We start from the raw sequence: 21,088 nt of genomic DNA, 5'->3' as shown, positions 1-21,088 counted from the left end.
TGAATTTTTAGGGAAATGCTGCCATCTCTGATACCAAGGAAACACTATAAAAACATTCGAGAATCAGTACAAGTGTTTATTTTGATTTTGCACAATGGATGGTAAACATGATCAAACATTTATGGGAATTTTGCAGGAGGAGGGACAGGTGATCCCTTTTCTCGATTCCTTATTCGGTTTTCTTTACAGAGGGTAAATATACCTCGTTGACTGTTAACTTAACTGTATTTGTAATAATTTAAATTAAGCATTATTACCATACTCCTATTACTACCTTGCAGTACCGATTTCTTCCGATTACAAAATGAGCAGAGTACAAAATTAGGCTTTCCACCGGGGGTCGCAGAACAAATTGTACTAAAGGTATTAAGGAAATGGGAAACGAAGGCAAGACAAGATGAGGAAAAGTATTATCGATTAAGGTACTTTTTTGTAACATGAGAATAGCAGTTAGATACAAGTAGGTCGATATACTTCATACAATGTACATATATTTATTATTAATAGAAATTCTTCTGCTGACGAAGAACCCAACTGTATCCGCGAAGAAGTCGTAGAAACAGAACCTTCAGAGTCAGACCAAGATGCTAAGACAGAGTCATCATGCAGCATTGTAGAAACAGAGAAGAAATGGTAAAAATTTTATTGATTTTGAAATATTGTTGGCAACAGAATTAAATGTACTTATCCATATTATCTTTGCATTCTGTGCAGTAGGACCAAAGAACCAAGTACCAGTGACAGCTACAACGGTGCTGTTCGCAAAGGATATCAATGGTCTCAAACAATATCGGACCTTGATGTTCAGGTATGAACACAAGCTATTATGCTATAATTTTACTCCGTCCAAGTATATTCATAACATCTATGCACAAACTTCTCAAATCAATTTACAATAAGCTTGACTTTTCGTAAAGCATATTTGGTTATACTACAAATTATTTCTAAAAAATGCAATGATGTTTGCTCCAAATTTTAGTTTAATCCTTACATCAGCGAGTGCCTTTTTGTCGATGTGATTTTATTTATTTATTATGTTTAATGTTCGCCCAACATGTACATAATTATAGGGCGAACAATACATGATTATAACTACAAAAAATAGAAAATAAATTGGTCACAGCCACAAAAAAGTAACAATCATGATAACAAGTGGTAAAAATATTAACTAAATACTATCACAGTCGCGAAACATATTCTTAACATCTTTTAAAAAGCAGTTTTTCTTTTGATACAGGTCTAAATCATTGAAGTTTTTGTTATATAGTACACAGATCCTTCGTATTGGCGTATTGGAACAATAATTTGTTTTAACCTTAGATATGTAAAATGTTCTTTTGAACCGGCTATTAACATTTGGTACTATTATTTTTATTTCCTTAAGCAATTCATAACATAGGCCCTTATTAATGACATCATGCAGAAATAGCAGGTCGTTTATGGTTCTTCTATTTTGCAGGGTATGGAGACCAAACACTCTTAACAAATCACTATAACAAACATAATTCTCGAAAAGCGGATACACATGATATAATACAAAATATAGAAATCTTAAAAATCTCTTTTGAACTTGCTCTAGCAGTACAATATGTTTCTTTAAATAGGGATTCCAAATAACTGACCCATATTCCAACTTACTTCTTACATAAGAGTAATACAATGTCTTAAGTACCATCTCAGAGTCAAAATATTTTGACATACGGTGTATAAAGCCCAAAAGCTTACATGCAGTTATGCTAATATTCAATATATGTGTGGTGAAATACATTTTGCTATCAAAGGTGACCCCTAGATCCTTCCATTCATTAGTCCTATTCAATTTGCATTCTTCCATATGGTAATTGCATTTGATTACATTTTTTCTCCGTGAAAAAGATAAAACAAAACACTTATCAACATTAAAAAATAAACCATTTTCATGAGACCAGGTGACCAGACTGTTTAAATCTGACTGTATCTGGAGACAATGTTGTAAGTTGTTCACCTTTCTATATATTTTAACATCATCTGCAAACATTAGACATCTTGAATGATGGATACATTGTGGCAAGTCATTAACAAATATCAAAAACAGAAGTGGACCCAGGTTCGAGCCTTGAGGCACACCAGATACAACAGAGTATTTGTCAGACACCACGTTTCGATACACTACGTATTGTTTTCTTTCATTTAGAAATGAACTCAAAAGAGTTAACAAAGAGCCTGCAATGCCAATACTTTTCAGTTTGCTTAGCAATATGTTATGTTGTACAGTATCAAAGGCTTTTTTAAAGTGTAGGTAGACTGCATCCACCTGAGAACCGCTATCCATGGAATTCATAACATAATCAGTTAAGATAGCTAGGTTGGTCGTTACTGACCTATTAGCTATAAAGCCGTGTTGTGTATCACTTATCCGATTTTTTAATAGAAAGTTAATACGCTTACATAAAATACCCTCAAATATTTTTGAAAAAACAGACAATATACTTATAGGCCTATAATTTTTTATGTCGTTTCGTTCTCCCTTTTTAAAAATAGGACACACCTTGGCAGTTTTCCATTTTGTGGGAAATACTCCACTTTTTAAAGAGTTATTAAACAACTGACATAAAGGTTGAGCTAAGATCTCTTTACAGCTTTCACAATATACGTAGGGATATTGTCAGGACCAATAGATTTTTTGGTATCTAAACTTTGGATTGCTTCAAGCACTTCATCCATGCTAATACTAATAATGATTATATTATCATTGTTTTGGGCAAGGGTTTCATTAGCATACTTTAACTTAGAGGGATCTACTTGAGTAACATAAACAGACATAAAATATTCTTTAAATGCATTAACTATTTCTCTTGGTGAGGCAAATTCACAACCATTTAGTGTAAGCACTTCAGGGATATGACCACTAGCCTTATTTTTTCTCACAAATTTCCAAAAACTACTATAGTTCCCGTTGACAACTTCATATTTGATATTTTCCAAGTGAACACTTAAAGCTTTATTAATATCTTCTCTAACTTCTATTCTCAAAGTATTGTATTTTGATTTGTGATAACTTGACCCAGTTTTCTTGAACAGTAGTCTATGTCTATCTTTCTTCTTTATTTTTTTAATTACCTCGTAATTGTACCACGAAGGATACTTGTACTTTAATATTTTACATTTTGGAATAGATATATCAATCGCTTCATTTAGGTAACTGTAAAACATTTCCAAACCAATATTGACATCACTAGTAGATGAAATTGCGTTCCAATCTTTACTCCGCAGCTCCTCATATATGTAATTTCAAGTAGTTACCTCTTTTAAAGTTATATGAATTGGCAAAATCATCTTTTGTTTTTTTTGTAATACCACAGACATAATGAGCGGTTACTGCTGGGTGATAGTGATCTTCTTTAATCACTGGCAACGTACAGCGAATCACCTCAATATTACTCTCGACCACATTAGTAAGAACAAGATCAAGAAATTTTCCGTAACTGCTTTCCACATTGTTCTTCTGTTTCAGACCCAATAAGTTCATGAACAGCAACAACTCAATACATAATGGCGTTTTCGTCTCAATAGATGACATGAATGAGGGGCAATTAAAGTCACCAAGGATAAATATTTCATTGTTAATAATTTCACTATAGGTCAATTTGTCAAAAAAATTAGTATATACTTCAAGCATAGCATCTGGAGGGAAATAGACAACACATAAATACACCCATTTATTATTTTTCACCTGCACCTTGATCCAAATATTTTCATCACATGTCTCTAATTCTCTTAACCTCATTGACTTATACGTATCCTTCACCATTACCATTACTCCACCACCTAGTTTTTTTCCAGTCAAAGTCTCATTTCTGTCTTTCCGATGTAATTTGTATCTGCCACTCATGCATACTTCTGAATCACTTATGTAATTATTTAACCATGTCTCACTTATACATATTATATCATGGTCAAGATCACCTAACGAGATGTTGAACATTTTTAACTTACTTCTCAAACCTCTCACATTCTGATAATAGATCGAAAGTTGTTGATTTGCACAAATTGTTCCATTCCGATCTTCCGTCCCTGGTAAACAAGGATCGCTTCCTCATTGTAAGGTTTCTATATCAGAATCACTTCGAATGTTTATTCTATCCCCGCCTTCACTTTTGCGAACAAATATACGACCTCCGCGCACCCATAAGTACTTTACCTTACCATTTCTTTTAAGGTCTCTTGCTAGGGCATACAACCTTTAGTTTTTTTGTGTTAAAGCTTCATTTACAAAAATTGGGCTAGCCGCGTTAACATTCCCTGTGTTCAGGTGAAGGTCCGAGAGTGAAAGATTTCTCTTCACCCTCCTGGATCGAACAAATTCTTCCGCTATGCTTGACTGGGCAAAACGTACAACTAGCGGCGGATGCTTAGATCGGGTGGAATGCTTCTTCCCTACCCTATACGCAGCTTCAATATCACTCCCATCGAGTTTAATACCCAAGGCAAGACCTGTTTTACACACGATTGCTGAAGGAGCATCGTCATTTGACATCGGAACACCATGTATTTCGATAGTATTCCTGAGTGACTCTTGCTCCAAAGTATTCAACTTGTTCTCAAGGTCACAAACTCGTTTACTCAAGGCAACGTTTTCCCCAAATAATTTATCTAATCCATCACTCACTTTACTAAGGTTACATTGGACTGCTTCTATAGCTTTTGTTTGCTCACTTAGCGTCTTTGTGTGATCATGAATGACGCTATTCCACGAATTAATTAATTGTTTTAACTCACTCTGCTCATTCTGCATCACCGATATCTTCTCCAACAGTTCACGCAGCAGGAGCACTGATGAATCCTCTGAAGTGCTGCAAGATGCCATCTGTTGTTTAGCTTCATTCGCCACGCAATCTGGACGTTTCCTCAGAGCCTCAGGATCGCAATTGTGACAAATCCACCGCTGTTGTCGGCCATCCTCGAGCAACTTCAATACATCCTTCGACACTGATTGGCACACTGCATGAAAACTCTTGTTACACTCATTGCAGAGAACCGACGTCTGGCCACGTTTTATTACATTTCCGCAGGAATCGCACTGAGATGGCATTTTACGACGAGAAGAAACGAGCGAACAGTGTATAGCAGCGAGCTGTGCTCAGACACTTCCGTTCACAACGACTGCTCGACTGCGACTCTTTATCGACTTTATCATGTTATATTCTGTGTTTCATAAACAAATTTTTCATCGCCACACTACTAAGTAAGTTAACTTATTCGTATGGTATTGTGGCCTGCTTTATTTACGTCCTGGCCATGACTAAAAGCTTCCTTTTGAAAATGTCTCAACTAGCATTGAAGGTAGCGTTTAAACAAAGCGCCCGGGTTCTGTTTGCATTATGGAAATCATCTCACCTCCAACCCTTTAAAGAGATTTTCAAGAGCAAACATAGACTTAATCCTTAAAAATTTTATGTTTGTACACATATGTTTCCCCGGTGGAAGTATTTTTAATGAAAAGTGTGTTTACATTGGCTTGGAAAAATTATTATGACTTTTATCAACAGCATGAAAGCTAAAATATGCACATTTGAAACTCTCTCATGCCAGTGTTATTAGCTATCTGAAGAGGAATTTTTTAAATGATTCCATTCAACTACCACAAAGCTTGAAGGAATTGAGGAGGTATTTTTGGAACGCTTCCTCAAACGAGGCTTTTCTTGCCATGTGAGACTAAAATTAATGTAAGAGTTTAATGTTTCCAACATTGATTACTAGCAAAAAGGGACAAACTGTATCTTAAATTAAGCCCTTAGTTAATCACCAAGATTGTTATAAAGTAATTGGTATGGGAATATGTGTGGTGTATTGCTTCTGTTGCTAAACTGTAATTCTACTGAATTCTTGGTGGCTCTTATAGTTATGATACCCATCGAAGTAAAAACAGCGATTTACACCTGGTATATAAATCACTAATAATAATGCTGGAACAATAAGCTAAAATTTGTTACTACCTTCTTCCATGGATTACATTTAATGAAAAAATGTGGTATGGATTTCCCGGATGGGATTTTTTTTTCACTATGGAGGGTAAGGAAGGAGGGCAGATATTGAAAGTGGTTACAATTTTAAAGGAAGTCTTGAATTTTAAAGGAAATAACTTATTTCAAGTTTAGGTATTTACGTAGTTGGCCCGATTGCTGCAAATAATTAGCATAACATCAATCTTGAACACCTATCCTCATGATTTCTAAATAAAATATGTTATAGTTTTGTTAAAACTTCCTAGCACTTAAATATTTAGAATGAAAACAATAAGTGTGGAAGTAAGGAAATAAAACTTTGTAAGGTTCACTGTTATTTAATTATGGGCACGACCCGGGTTTCATAACTTGGTTACATCGTCAGGTGACTGATCTTGCATGCATCCTACATTTATACACAAAGTACTCAAGTGACAGTGAGAATTTCTATACTTTGTGTATAAATGTCAGTCACCTGACGATGTAACCAAGTTACGAAACCCGGGTCGTGCCCATAATTAAATAACAGTGAACCTTACAAAGTTTTATTTCCTTATTTCCAATATGGAGAGGTTTCACAAAGTAAAGCCTGAAGTTATTAGTTATACAATAAGTGTGGAATTGGACTGTGGGGGAGGTTATTTGGAAGGTAAGGTTTCCACCATATACCTAAAATGGAAGGAAGAGAAGCAAGTGGCTATTTTCATCCTTGCTCTATTTTACCTAAAATTCATCAAAATAGCCTCGACCTGGTCAAAAATGGATTTCTGCACTGGTGCCATGAATTTGTAACGGAGATAAAAATATTTTTGATGAGGCTGCATTTTGCCAGAAGTATTTGATGATTTGCGGAAAGAATTTTGAAGAGACCATGTGTATGTGTAGTGTCTCATACCATCACAAATGTATAGAAATTGTGTGTTTGTATTTGCTATTGAATAAAGCACCAGAAGATGTGTTAATGGTTACTACGTTAGATAAGGGGCCTATTTTTCCAAATTACTAGTAATTGCACTCTAAAGAAATTCAGAAACTTTATTCTGAATTTAATCAAAACTACAGATATGAACTTATTTCGTGGTGCAGTGGTGTAACTAGGAATATGCTTTGGATAGGATGGCCTGGGGAGGCGACCTCCCCCCCCCCCCCCCTGGCAAAAATGACATGCCTGGATATACATTTTACATAATTTTGGCATTAAAGGTTTGACTTTAAGCAGATGTAGTTATTATATGCCAAAACTAGGCAGTAATTATAAATAATTTTTTATTTCTCCTAGGATTTGGGGGGTGATCTATCCCCTCATCCCCCTCCCCATAGTTATGCCTCTGTCGTGGTGAGATACATTAAAACCTCTATTTTGTTATTCGGTGCAAAACTAAGTTCTTGATGCTTTTGTAAACAAAAATACAACTTAAATGTGAAAACATGGTTATAAATGAATCATTCAAAGTATTTTCCATTGCTAGCTACAACTTTTCCCCATTATTGTGGCAGAGCTCAAATATCGTTACGGTAAAAGTCTATATCTTTTAAGGCTATCCAAGAATCAAGCCATTTTTTGATGCCTTTATATGAGTGGAACTACTAATTGCCAGACCCATCAAACAGAGCAAGTAATAATTTGTCAGCGCAATATCTGGGGAATATGGTGGGTGGGTTAGGACTTACCATTTGAGCGTTTCCAGGTAGGTTTTAATGGGTCTGACAAAGGGAGCATTGTATAGCATTGTCATCCTGTAAAATCAGTTTGTTGAATCATAAGAAATCAAAGTTCCTTAATAATTAAAAAATCACAAGAAACCTAAGTTCCTTGCTTTTGCATTATTGGCAATGCAGAAAATAGCTTGGAAATGGCTTGGTGGGTAACTCCTTATGCATAAACAAGCTCTTCTTGAGTTTGGCACAGATATTCATCAAGCAATGCCTTCAATTCAGCGTCTTTGAAGGTTTTTGGTCTTCTTTCAAGCATGGTCGTCAACATTGAAATTACCATCTTTGAAGGGACAGAACCAATAGCAACACAGTGTTTCACTTAGAGCAGTTTCTGTGTAAACTTGTTGGACCTCTGGATGTGCTTCAGCTGCCTTTTTCTTCAAATAAAAGAGGAAAATCAACTAATAGTTGGCAAAATAAGGTGGGAGGGGTGCCCCCTCCCCCCCACCGATGCTTAAAAAATAGGCTTGATTTTTAGTACAGTTATCATAAGGTTAGTTTGTATTGTGTATTTAGGAGCCTCAATCATTTAATTTCTTCTCAATAACTTTCATATCAAAATAAAAAGAATATTTCATATAGTAATTATTGTTTTAATCTCAAGTATGGGAAGATCATTTGTCTGTCAGGCTCTTGGCCCTACCCCTGTCCAACCCCCCTAGAAAAATATCCTGGATCTGCATTTGCTTCTTGAAATGATGGTTACTAGGCACAAACTCAGCCATTTTCATGCAGCAATAAGGATATGTGCCAAAAGAAACTCACCATTGTCTGTTTACCAAATGTCTTAGCTTGGTTAATGACATTCCCGGTTTGACAAAATCTAGCAGTAATCACTGCTAGAGCCATCTGTTGACAAACAGTGGGAACTTAGTTGCGTGCCTAATATTGCCCTAGAAATATATGAATGCTTTCTTTAGAATAAATTTGTTTTTTTTTAAATTTATATTGAACTTAGGTTACTGTTCCAACATTTGTCACCAAAGCTAAACATTTGGATGTAAATATTGATGCAGAGAGGTTGTGTGTAAAGCTTTGTGGTGTACCTGAGGAATATGTCACAGAATATCCTGAAAAAACAGCATTGCTGGAAGGGGACTTATGCTACAAAACCAAAAAAGAGGAGTCAACATGGACCTTGATCCCAGGACATGAAGTACAGGTACTTTATTTTTACTTTTATTTTTCCTGTTGTTACTGTTCATAATCTCCTTTAACCCTTACGCTGCTGTTCAATCTCCGATAACCTTCTCCTCATATGCCAGCGGAAAGGTTAAAATGCATTTCGTGGGGCCATGGATCAGGTAGTTCCAGGATAGGCGTAGTACACTCTGTGAAGGGTCGCTAATCCGGATCCCTTTCCTCGACGAGCTGGCCTGTCTCTTCGACCCTCCCGCAAAATGACTCTCTGACTACAATTTGAAAATCAATCTATCAATCCGATCATCAAAAAATGATCGTTTGCATCGCACTCCTGCTAATCAAGCAATCAAGTGTGTCTTTGAACCGTGTTTCTGCGATGGAAAATAACGATTTTGTTAACTTTGCTAAAACATGTGGCTGCAGACCACTGGAAAATGGAAATATAAGTTAACAAAATCATTACTTTTCATTGCAGAAACACGGTTCAAAGACGTATATGATTGTTTGATTGGCAGGAGTACGATGCAAATAATCATTTTTTGATGAGCGGATTGATTGATTGATTTTCAAATTGCTGTCGGAGCGGTCACTTTTCGGGAGGGAGGCCCCCTGCTCGGAGGGTCGAAGAGATGAGCCAGCGAGGGTGAGCTCGTCAAGGAAAGAGTTGTGGAGTAGCGACCCTTCGGAGGGTGTACTACGCCCATTCTGGGAGTACCTGCTCATGGCCCCACGAAACGAATCTTAGCTGGCAAAAGTGCTGAGCACATGGCAGGGAGGAAGAAAAGGTACGTTCACAGCAGTGAAAGGGTTAACAGTTGGTCATCAACTGTTGTCACTATCAAATTCAGATGACTAGAATTTACTTTAAATGCTTCTGAGAGGCAGTGTAAAATTGAAAAGGCTCAGGAAAATCTGAAAGGTGAAGGAAAAGAACATAGAAGTTTTGAAGGGGACTAAGAGAATGGAATACAGGAACTAGCGGAGAATAGTGTAAGGGAGATATTGAAACTGTAGAGGAAGAGTGGGAGTGGATAGGAATGGGAATCGTAAAAGCAGCAGAGAAGTTGGTGTGATGCATAGAGATTAGATGAATAAAGTAACTTTGTATTACACTGGAAGGAAAATGGAGCGGGGAAGGAAGTGGAAAAATGTGTACTCGGCAAGGCAAAAGGTTGTATAGAGAAATAAATAATGGAATACGGCAACCAAGAGGGCAAAAGAGGCTTGGCGGAGAGGGCAATTTGAAGAAAAGGAAGAGTTTCAGGAGGAATGAGAGTTAGGTAGACTGTATGGCAAGATGAAGTTGTTATCAGGCAGTAATAAAAGGCAGTTGGTACATTTCAAAAATAAAGGCAAACATTAAAAGGTTGTTATACTCTGTTCATTTTATCTCTGCGGGTGAGCTGGTGTGGCCAAAGCAAGTGGAGATGAGGGGAGGGAAAGTTTCTCGACATGTGACTTTGCCTTTGCCAAACAGTAGGCGTGGCCTCAGTGAGTCGCTCTCAGACCTCTGCCGAGTGAACATTGTGAATCAGCTCATGGAGCAGTGTTGCCAAACCGCATGTGTTCTCCTTGTATGTGACTAAGTATGCCTTCCATCAATGGTGCCTCATTCAGCACGGTAGCTGACAATGTCATTGGCTTCTGTAAAAGGATTATCCCCAATGCCTTCCAAAGTAGGTATATTGTCTCAGCACCAGGGCCAAAATACCTGTGGCCACCTATGACTCACACGTTTTCAGTGACAAAGTAGAGCAGCTACAAATGTACATTTGGCAACGTTATGTTCGCTCCTCCTTTCTCTCTTGGTACTGCACCTCCCCTATCAGCGAAGTCATCCGAGAGTGTCCAGGAGTGTCCAGGCTCTCATGAAAGCTCACCCGCAGACATACAGGCTGTGTCCTGAAAGTAGTAGGACTGATTTTTTCCCACACACGCGGACGGTCGGACGCGAGTTTTCTGGGTTGCAGGTGGTGGAAGGGACTCTAACAAAGCGCTGTAAACGCTAGGCAGTCGGCTCTGAGCTCTTGCGGAGTGTGAATCGTATTTCTTCCAGGCCTCTGTCAAGTGACCTCGTCACGGTGCGTCATGGAACGTTTAGTGGAGCAGCGTTACGCAGTGAAATTCTGCGTTAAACTCGAGAAAAGCCGCAAGGAGACCCATGAACTCATCAAGGCAGCTTACGGGGATAGTGCCATGAGCAGATCAACCGCTCAACGTTTGAATACGACCCAGAAACGAAGCGGCAAAGTGCAGAATGGCACACAGCGACATCGCCGAAACCCAAAAAAGCTCGCATGTCCAAATCGAAGCAAAAATCCATGCTCATGTGCTTCTTCGATTCGAAAGGTGTCATCCACAGTGAGTTTGTGCCACCAGGGCAAACCGCTAATGCAGCTTTTTACGTGCAAGTACTGGAAAGACTGCGAAAACGCATCTTCCGCGTCTGACCAGCCATCGCCGCTTCGTGGATCCTTCATCATGACAATGCGCCGGCCCACACTGCGTTCATTGTCATTGACTACCTGGCGAAACACGGCGTGGCAACCCACCCTACATCCCGGATATCGCCCCCCCGGACTTCTTTCTCTTCCCCAAGCTCAAGACCCCCCTGAAAGGGCGTCACCACGGGTCGGTGGAAGTTCTCCAAAAGGCTGTGACGCGTGCTGTAAAGGACATCCCGGAGTCAGCCTTCCAGGAAGCGTACGCTGCGTGGAAAACTCGCTGGCAGCATTGTGTAGATGCCCAAGGGGGCTACTTTGAGGATTTTTGAAGCGATGTACCTATATGAGACATACATTTTTTGTTCTCGACTCAGTCCTACTACTTTCAGGACACACCCTGTAAAGTAAATAGACTATAATAGAACCAGAAGATGTTAAAATTTGGTGGAAGACATATGTCAAGGATCTAAGTGTTACTGGGAACCAGCACTTGGTGTAGAGAAGGAAAGTGTGGTGGAGTATGATAATCTCAGACTGGGGATCCTAGACGCTGAAATTGAGAAATAATTTCAAGATAGGAAGGCAAGGAAAGCGGTGGGTGTTGTAAATATCCTGTGTGGGCTCCTGAAGAAGGATAGGAGGGTAGGGTAGGAGGATAAGGTTTTGCACTAGTACTCAGCATGTATCAGGAAGGGTCTAGGGCAGAAGCAGCAGCTACAACAGTTTTTTTCTTCACAAAACTGAGGCAAACACTTTTCTACCTAAAAAAGAAAGAGCTTTAGGATGCAAAGATTATAGAGCTATTAACCTAATATCATATGCAGTTATTCTGGGGATTACAAATAGATATGGAGACTACGATAAACCATTACTAAGTGATGATCAGTTTGGTCATCAGTGAGAAAGGAAAGTCAACCTTTGATGGAATAGCAGTAATGAGGACCATTGTGAGGAAGAATTGTGTATATTACCAGGACATCTAAGCTTTTTTACCTTCCTAATCTGTATATGGCTCATTCTGTGCAAATGGGGGTTGCCGATGAAGCATCAGGGTCGAGAACAAGCCGAGGTGGGTGAAAAGACTCCACTATTGTCTTTGATGTCAAAAGTATATATGAAGGAAATGGTGTAGTAGGCATTAGATTAGTTAGTGGTGGGAGTTATAGGGACTATGACTTGGAAAACCGGTGAAATAGTTTTAACAGTTATAATTTCCTGGATCCTATGACTTTCAGATCGCCAATTACCATTTCCACCCTGACAATAAACTTTTTCCTATTGTCATATCAGTTGCATTTGTTATTTATGTGTTGGATTAACATGTGGCTTCATCACTCCTTCTGGCCTCTACCTGCGCTTGCTCACTCCAAGCTCTCATTGTTCCCCCTGTACCTCCTCTCAAAGTTCTCTAGTATTTATTGCAAAATGTGTATTTGTGTCTTCCACTTCAGATACCATTTTGGGGAAACACTCATCAAATTTTAAGGACAGCATCAACACTTCATGCTTCGATTGAAGGTGCTCTCTTTTGGGGATTAACCCTTTTTAGCTGTGGAACATTTTCATACGTTCTGAATTGTGACTCTAGGAAGAATGTTTCCTTATGCTTGGCCATTGGTCATTTGAGAAGGGTCAGGCACCTTTGAGATTTTACTGCCATCCCTTTCAGGGTCACTTGCTCTCTATTGACCTCTCTTGGAGGGTTCTGAGAGACCTTTTGCTCCTTCTTGACCTTTATATGAATCCTTCCTTTCAACTTCCCTTTGTCCTTGAAAGGACCCCAGCAATCCTGAGTGTTTTCAAAATGACAGCTTTTATACAAACTGTTGATTACCTGAAGAACTGATCATAAGGAGGACCAGTAAACACCAGCCTAATCAGTCCTAAATTGTTGATGAATGTTCTATGAAAAACATATCTCTCTTTTGACTGATTTTTATCATAATAACAGCCGTTATTGGAAGGATTATTACTGAAAATTTTAATGCTCAAAATTAAGTCTTTAGGCTACTCTTCCATTTATGAGTCTGGTAAGAGTGCTGAAAAGAAACTGAAATCCACAGTGAATGGGGAAAAAAGGTCTGCATTATGAGGGTCATTTATCAACAAGACTCTCACTCGGGCTATATGGCAGAAGACTTTTGTTTCCCCCTCTGAGTGATAGATACCAAAAGTCAGGACCTGCTGCAGCCTATGGATTACATAACACTTATTTCTTTATCTTGGCTGGCTAGATCCTTCGGTACTGTCCTGTTACCCAAAGTGAGTCATGAATTTTACATTTTAAGGAAAAAGTCTGAGGGAGAGGTCAGAAAAACTATACCTTGGTGGCCAGAAGTGGGATATTCCATGTACAAGAGATCCTTCTTCAAAAGTATATCCTCTTTTGCCAGGAATTTATTACTGTTCATCAGTAAGAGGTATTCGTCAGCAGTGACACTACATGTAGTAAAAATGTATTTATCCAATACCTCTGTTTCTGTAAAACCACCAAATGAGATTTTCTAAGGAAGTGATGTTTTTCACCATCTTAAACCTACAAATTTGTTTATCTGCGCAGTGAAAATTACTGGAGTCATAAATTATGGCCTCTGAACTGAAAAATTGATGTATTTGCAGATTCATCTTGAAAAATGTCAGGAGCGCTGGTGGGATGCACTTTTAACCAGTGAAGAGAAAATAAATCTCCAGAATATAGATGCATCACGCCCAATGGATGACCTGCGTCAAGAAGAACAAATGAAAATTCAGGAGCTGATGTGGGCTGAGCAGAGGAAAAGAATGGGACAGTTGGATCCACGTCATCAGGTGAGTTTTATACATACGTATATGGATACTGTTGGTTTCCAAGTACATACCAAACCAATGTACCTAATCATTTTGAAGTGAAGAAATTTGTCAGCACTAGTGAGGCACGTGCTCTCTATTCATTGGGTAAATTATTTGCATTCATTCCATAAAAACTGATCATAATAAGATTCTTTCTTGTATTTATTGTTTGTTCTCAATAACCTTGCCTGTTTGAGCAGATTAGTAAGGATTTCTCATAGTATCGTAATGGTGCCTAACATGCTAGAAATGCCCTTTGAAAGTCGGCGTAGTGGCTTGGTTCAATTTTTGTTATCTCTACATATACTCTATAAGCTATTGTATCATAAATATTAGGTTCTGCATGTTTTTTTTAAGTAAACTCTCCCTATTTTGTGTGTGCAACAAATATTATCTCATTATGTAAGATTTCACTTTTTCCTGCTATTATCTCATTATTTCATTTTATCCATTTTATCAAATTTTATTATGGTGTTTGTGTGAATTAGTAATACATAATCATATAATGCTCAGGGTAGCTGCATGTCCGGACAGGCACATTCAGCTTTTTCTTTTGAATTTTCTCTGTGGCTAGTTTGTCTTTTTGGCTTATCAGAAAAGCAAACTTATGCCATTAACAAAAAACAGTTCATCTCCTTCTTAAGGAGACCTCTCAATGCACATATTTATGTTGGGCTTTTATGCGTTCTGGATTTGATTTTTTAAATATATCAACAGGCAAATTTTACATTTTCCTCTTCTGTAAAATGCCCTTCCAGCACCTTTAAGTGCACTCTTGTAGACTGTGTCAGCATGTGGTTTTTACAGCGGGCACATTTTCACTTTAGCGTGTGTTCACTTTACAGCTGATAGAAATACGATCTGCTTTAATGTTGCTGTACTTTAAAAAAATCAAAAATCAAATTTTTAGAAAGACATGATATAACTATCTCAAGTAATAATTCCAGATGTAAAAGTAGTCCCTCATTCAGATCTCCAGGCAGGTAATGTATTACCTATAGTGTGCACCAGTGAAGTGTGAGAAACTTTTTACCGTAAGAATTTGGAATGTGAAATTGCTTCGAGCCTGTGGAAGCCTGGGGAACCTGAAGGCAGAAATGCAAAGAATGACCCTAGGGGAACTAAGAATCAGGAAATTGAAGTGGCCTGAAGAAGGAGACTTATGGAATGGAAGCTACAGGATTATGCATGCAGGATATTTAAATATCAATGCAGGGGTTGAGGTAATGCTCAGAAAGAGTTCTGGAATGCATGTAAAAAGCGTCCTGTATTACCTGCACGTTAATACCATAATGGTGCAAGTTTACTTGCCAAATAAATGCTACAATAGTGAATAATTGAAGATTTCTATAAAGGTACTGTGTTAGTAATAAATGCAAGATAGGGGAAGAAAATATTTTTTTCTGACTGTTGTTGGCAAAGGCTAGAATGGAAGATTAACCAGGGTATGTGGATTAGGGAAACAAAAATGGAAGAGGAATTGTGCTGCAATTTTGCCCAGAACACAGGCCAGTAGTTCCATAAATTTTTTTTCAAAATTGCAAACAAAAAAGATACTTGAGGAAATGCCAGGAGACATAAGATTTCAAATAAAATACATACATATCGGTGAAGAAAAGACCTAAGAACCAAATGAAGGACTGCAAAAGCTACTATGAGTCAGACATCAACAGTAACTACAGTTTAGTAATGATGAAAGGCAACTTAAAACTCAAGAAACTGAAGAAAACTTTGAAGAATTGTGGTAAGTAGGAAGTCTGAAGGAAGTTCAATATCAGCTGACATTTTTCAAGAAGCAGTGAGAAATAAAATAGAAAAGGATCTCACTTAGAAATTGGTTGAAGATAGCTGGAAAAATATTCAAAAGATGTTTTTGTCAGAAAAGTAGTTTTTAAGAAAAAGCCATGAATCAGGGATCCAGCCTTAGACCCCATTAAAGTAAGAGAAAATATAAGAATGCAAAAACTGGAGAAAGGCAACTTTAAAACAAGAGATTGAAGAATGCAATAAGTCACAAAGAATGAAAGAGAAATGAGGATGAAGAATACCTGCAAGGATGTAAAAAGAAGCAAATATTTGCACTTTGAAAAGTGGAAGCTGTGTTTACGATAGTGAAGAACTACTTCAGGGAACAAAGTACAAAAAGCAATGCCTTACAAACGTTGATACCTTCGAATTGAAAATCAGAATGGGGAACTTGCATGAATTTTTTTTATTTCACAGGCGGACAGAAAATTATTTTCTGAATACAATAACGAAAACCGCATGTATATCTGAGTTTTCCTTCGCGAGATATTTAATGATAAATATAACGAATTTTAAAGCGCGGGAAAAACTCCCTCACCCCCCAAGCCACTGCCGACGAAGCCTCGATGACGTCAAAGGTGCCTAAACATCACGCGAAGCTATTGTTGTGATTGTTTGTAATAGTTGCCAGCAGTTGTGAGAGCTTCGTTTGTTAGACGTGTTGATTATTTTATATTTAAAGATAAATATCCGACGATAGAGGCTTGGAAGCCCTCATATTTTGCATTATTTATAATATTAATATCTGAGTAAGGGCATAAAATATAAAACTGGAGCAGTTAAACCAAAAATTTTATAATACCTAAATAACATCGTTCTAGGAGTCTAATCCACGGCCATTGGAAGGGGGATACGTTAATTGTAAGTTGATGTTATCGACGGCATATCATTCATTTAAGTATGTAATTAGAACGATTTTGATGTTTACTAATGTCCGCTTAGCTTTTATATACAATAAATTCATCCGTTTATTAGTAGGTACCGGAGAATTCGTCGTTTAGTACTGTCTGTGCTTGTATTATGGGGTGAATTCCAGTCAATGCAACTTTTGCTCGCTGATTGGAGACATCTAGGAACAATTTTGGGCCAAAATAGTGTTATTTTCAACGTGACATCTCCCGTTAAGCAACTGCTAATAATCACAGTGCCAGTGGTTGTAATGCACAAAGTTTGACAAGGTTGAAAAATATCGGCCAAGAGTTATCAGTGTTCCATCGTGATTGAATTGTAAAAGTGCTATTACGCTATCGATAAATGTCTAACAGTAGTGTAAAAATTGTCAGTGGCGTGCTAATCTCCGTTGTTCACCGTAGATATGACATTTCACGATCACGCTATTGAAATAAAAACTGTGAGTGAAGTTTGATATTCCATTATTTCAACGAATAGTAGTGAGAAAAGTCACCTATGTGATTGTGTGGGGTAATTTAAAGGTTTAAATCAGTGAATAAATAGTTGTTTTCATCATAACGAGTTCTGTTATTGTAAGTTGTACGTGATGAATAAAAGAATGTGACAGTGACATCTAGTTTTTGATAAGAGTATTTGCCTATTTCCTACTATATTTTTATGGTATATGCTAGTATATTGTTTATGGATTTACCTATATTATTGAAATAGGTTATAGGTAGCTTGTGTGTGTGTTGGCAGCGGAACCGATTCGCGATCTCACATGTGGATTGTGTGCAGACTGTTTTGCTGTGAATTCGTACCGTAGGACGGATAGGACTACCTTCTCCGTTAATTCGGCGTTGCCAAATTCAACAGCACAGCTTCCTCTAATGTCAACAGCACAGCTTACGATCGTTATCCTCCAGTATTACAAGTTTCCTTTACAACTCGATTTGCCGCCGACGTATAGCAATAATTTGTCTTGACAAATTCCATGAGGGTCGTGGCATCAATTTTTGGTGTCCTAAAAAAAGGCTGGTGTCCTAACACCCCATGCCACACGCCTTTTAGGCGGCTTGCGGGGTATTATGTAGATGTAGATGAATTTCAGGTGTACTATTCGAACGAGTGGCAACGTTATCATCCATTTTTCTGATCACTAAAACATACGAAGTGAAACGCTTGTACTTCATCATCCCGATGCCGCATTATTAATATCCCAAGTAATAATCTAGGCACAATAGCAATAGGAAAACTTGCCCAAGAATAACAGAACAAAATAAAGTGACAATGAGCAGCTAAATACTCCCTCAAAACAAATTTTACACCATGCGCTCAGCGTATTTCCCAACTCCCTACGGTTGTTTAGGCACCTATGACGTCACGCCTGGCCTCGGCAACGCTCGGGTGTCTTCGCGCAGTGGTCGGCTCAGAGAAATTTTTCTCGATTTTAAATGCAATTTTTTTATTTCTTTTGATGTTGAATGGAGAAACTGAAGGTATTTTTGCGAGCTAATGTATCCATTTGACTTATTCAAAATAGTTTTTAGAGCAATCTACGACCCATGCAAGTTCCTCATTAGCAATTCAGGGAGATGGAAGATGTATTTTGGAGAGATGTATGAAAGAAATTTACAAAATTTCGTGTCATTTGGTTTATTTTCGAAGTCCAAAGTTCAAAAGGTCAAAAATTTGGAGGTGAAAAACTTCTTAGGGTGGACTACATTTTTGGTTTGCATGGATTGGAATGATGTGCTTCTTACCCCTGAAAAAAATTGGATTGTTTTTCAATGACAATTAAACTAAAGTTACTTACAATTAAACTAAAATCCAATTAGCTGTAATTATATCTGGATCCAGCTGTGAAGAAAAAAGAAGATTGAGGAAATAGATTTGAATGTTCACCGTGAAATAAATTAGCATGCAGCTACTTAGCAATGACATATCAGAGGAAGACAATGGTCTGAAGTCAATTCTCGGAAACAGGGAAAGGCTTGGTGGAAGCTGAAAGCTGTTGTTCAAAACTGTAATGTTAATCTGCAGCAGAAGGAAAGAGGCATAACCAACATTAACCTATGAAACTGAAAGCTTGAGGAGGTATAAGAGCTCAGTTATATGGGTAGCCAAGTAGCTAGTGGTGGAAAAAGCAAGAAGCAAATATTCAGTAGAATATCCCAAGCTTGGAGGACATTCTTCATAAACATTTGTACACACAAAGACTTTTTTTTTCATTATAATCGACTCTGATTTCCATGCTTTCCAGCAAAAATATGCTAAACCATTTTTCATTGAGCTTTGAACTGAAAATTGAACTTTCTTTTCCACAGTGATTATATTGATTATACCATATGGCTCTATACTTGATGTTGACTAAAACTGACTGTTCAAATATAAAGTCATGTGGAAGAGAGTGTGAAAAAATTGGAATTCTATGATACATAATAAGAACTGTGAAATTTAAATTCTGCGAGTTTATTAGCCTCCCAATGCATAGCCAGTCTTTTGTTTATTATAATGGCGATATAATGAAGAGGTAAAGCTCAATCCATGTGGCTATGAGAACTCTGGCTGCTCAATCAGCAAATGAGAACTGACGAGTGAGCTCAAAATTAATTACCTTGTTTGGCAGTATTTGACCACTTCTATGTAAATTATCAGTTATTTGTGCTAACCATCTCTTAAAGTGGCTTGTGGAAATAGGGCAAATGATAATCAAACTGCTCCCATGAGTTTTCTTTAAAAAATTGGAGTTTCTATTTGCTCATTTCTTGAATTACTTCTGAATATTTCATTTATTTGATACACAAATAGGATTAGCTAATGTGGCCAATTACCAAAAATAAATATTTTAACTAAATATTAATTTTCAATGTAATGTGATTTAATTAAATTTAATTTTTTTATTCACAGCCTGTTGCAGATATTCTAAAGAAAGCTTGGAATCAAGAGGGATCTCCTTTCAAAGGAATGGAATACAACCCGAGTATGATAAATTTTGATGGAAATTTCATGCCTGATCAAGATATGCCTAGTTAGAGTTAATTTGATCTTGGATTCGTCATTACCTGTTTCTATTGTGAGCATTGCCAATAAATTATACCATGTTGTTTTATACTCTTTGTACAAATCCCAAAATTTTTGTGAACTGTGTTACTGTGTTTTAATAAATCCATAATTGAATGAAGAGAGATTTCATATTTGGTTTTGTGGTCTTTTAATATTATTTCTTTTTGCTTGCAACTTTGGGGGTAGCATACTTACGTTCAAGGTATTTTGAAAAAGATCCTAATTTTATATACAAGATAGATTAAAGAACAAACTTTGTAATACAGTAGATTCCGGTTAATTGGGACATATCAGGACTTGTGCACTTTGCCCCAATTAGGTGAACTCTCTTGTATATAGGCATAAAAAAACTTTGAAAGGGTAGAAAGAAGACAAAAGAATGTTTATAATGCAACATAAGTTTATTAAAGTATTAATTTGATTGATAAATCAGCGAGTTTAGTTAATTTATTATCATTTTTAAGAATTATAACACTTTTATTAAAAATATTTTTCACAGCCTCGGGCAAGGCTGGATGAATGTCTTTTACTTAGTCTTATTAAGGAAAAGTCCTATCCTCTCGCGGATAGTATACCAACAAGAGCCTTCAAAATAGGGCAAGAATAGGAACATTTGTGAAAAATATGAGTAAATCAAAGGAGGAAAAAATAAAAAAATAGTATTATGAAAACAACAAATTTTAATTTCGTCGCGAGTATAGTCTATGTCGCCCACTCATGACCCAATAAAGCGGCATGCTGTGCCAATTAAGCGGAGAATCCTCTGGGATATTCCTCTATTGGGTTCTGTTCTTCAAGATCTGCCCCAAGTAACCGGTGGACCCATTAAACGGAATCTACTGTATTACCCACAATATTTATTCTTAAAACTTGATTGGTCAATTGGAAGCACTAAAACACTGTGCCTGATTTGTAAATACAAGGTAGAAACCAATTGCTTAAGAAAATGAAGGTATTTGATTGGGGATAGGTTAGTTTAACTCAGTCAGTTAGGATTCCAGTTAAGTTCCTGGCATTGTTTTTGTTCCTGTTTTTGTTTTGTAAGTGATTTATTTTCTTCAATGCTCAATTTTCAATAATTATATACACATTATTTTTCAGTAGGGTATGATGAAAACTACGTAACATACATCCAGTTTCCTTACACATTTTTGAATCCGTAGTCTAATGAGGTCGTCTACTAAGGCCATGTGGTGTAACTAGGAATAT

General features: G+C 37.3%; 1 protein-coding gene across 4 annotated transcripts; it reads left to right on the top strand.

Annotated features, from left to right (window-relative positions):
- The first annotated feature begins 63 nt into the window (after positions 1-63).
- LOC124165788 (nudC domain-containing protein 3) lies at positions 64-19,997 on the top strand. Of its 4 annotated transcripts, none has more exons than XM_046543313.1 (7): positions 64-148; positions 282-422; positions 508-633; positions 715-808; positions 8,659-8,862; positions 13,907-14,095; positions 19,724-19,997. In XM_046543313.1, the coding sequence occupies exons 1-7, from the start codon at positions 99-101 to the stop codon at positions 19,847-19,849; spliced, it is 930 nt and encodes a 309-aa protein (XP_046399269.1). In that variant the 5' UTR covers positions 64-98; the 3' UTR covers positions 19,850-19,997. The 4 variants fall into 4 exon arrangements, with proteins under 4 accessions (XP_046399269.1, XP_046399258.1, XP_046399250.1 ...); XM_046543302.1 differs by having other exon boundaries at positions 95-192; positions 718-808; XM_046543294.1 differs by having other exon boundaries at positions 95-192.
- Positions 19,998-21,088: the final 1,091 nt, after the last annotated feature.

This window comes from Ischnura elegans, chromosome 1 (assembly GCF_921293095.1).
Source record: "Ischnura elegans chromosome 1, ioIscEleg1.1, whole genome shotgun sequence".
Taxonomy (NCBI): Eukaryota; Metazoa; Arthropoda; class Insecta; order Odonata; family Coenagrionidae; genus Ischnura; species Ischnura elegans.
The sequence above is the reverse complement of the archived record's forward strand: the minus strand, read 5'-3'. Positions and strand labels throughout refer to the sequence as shown.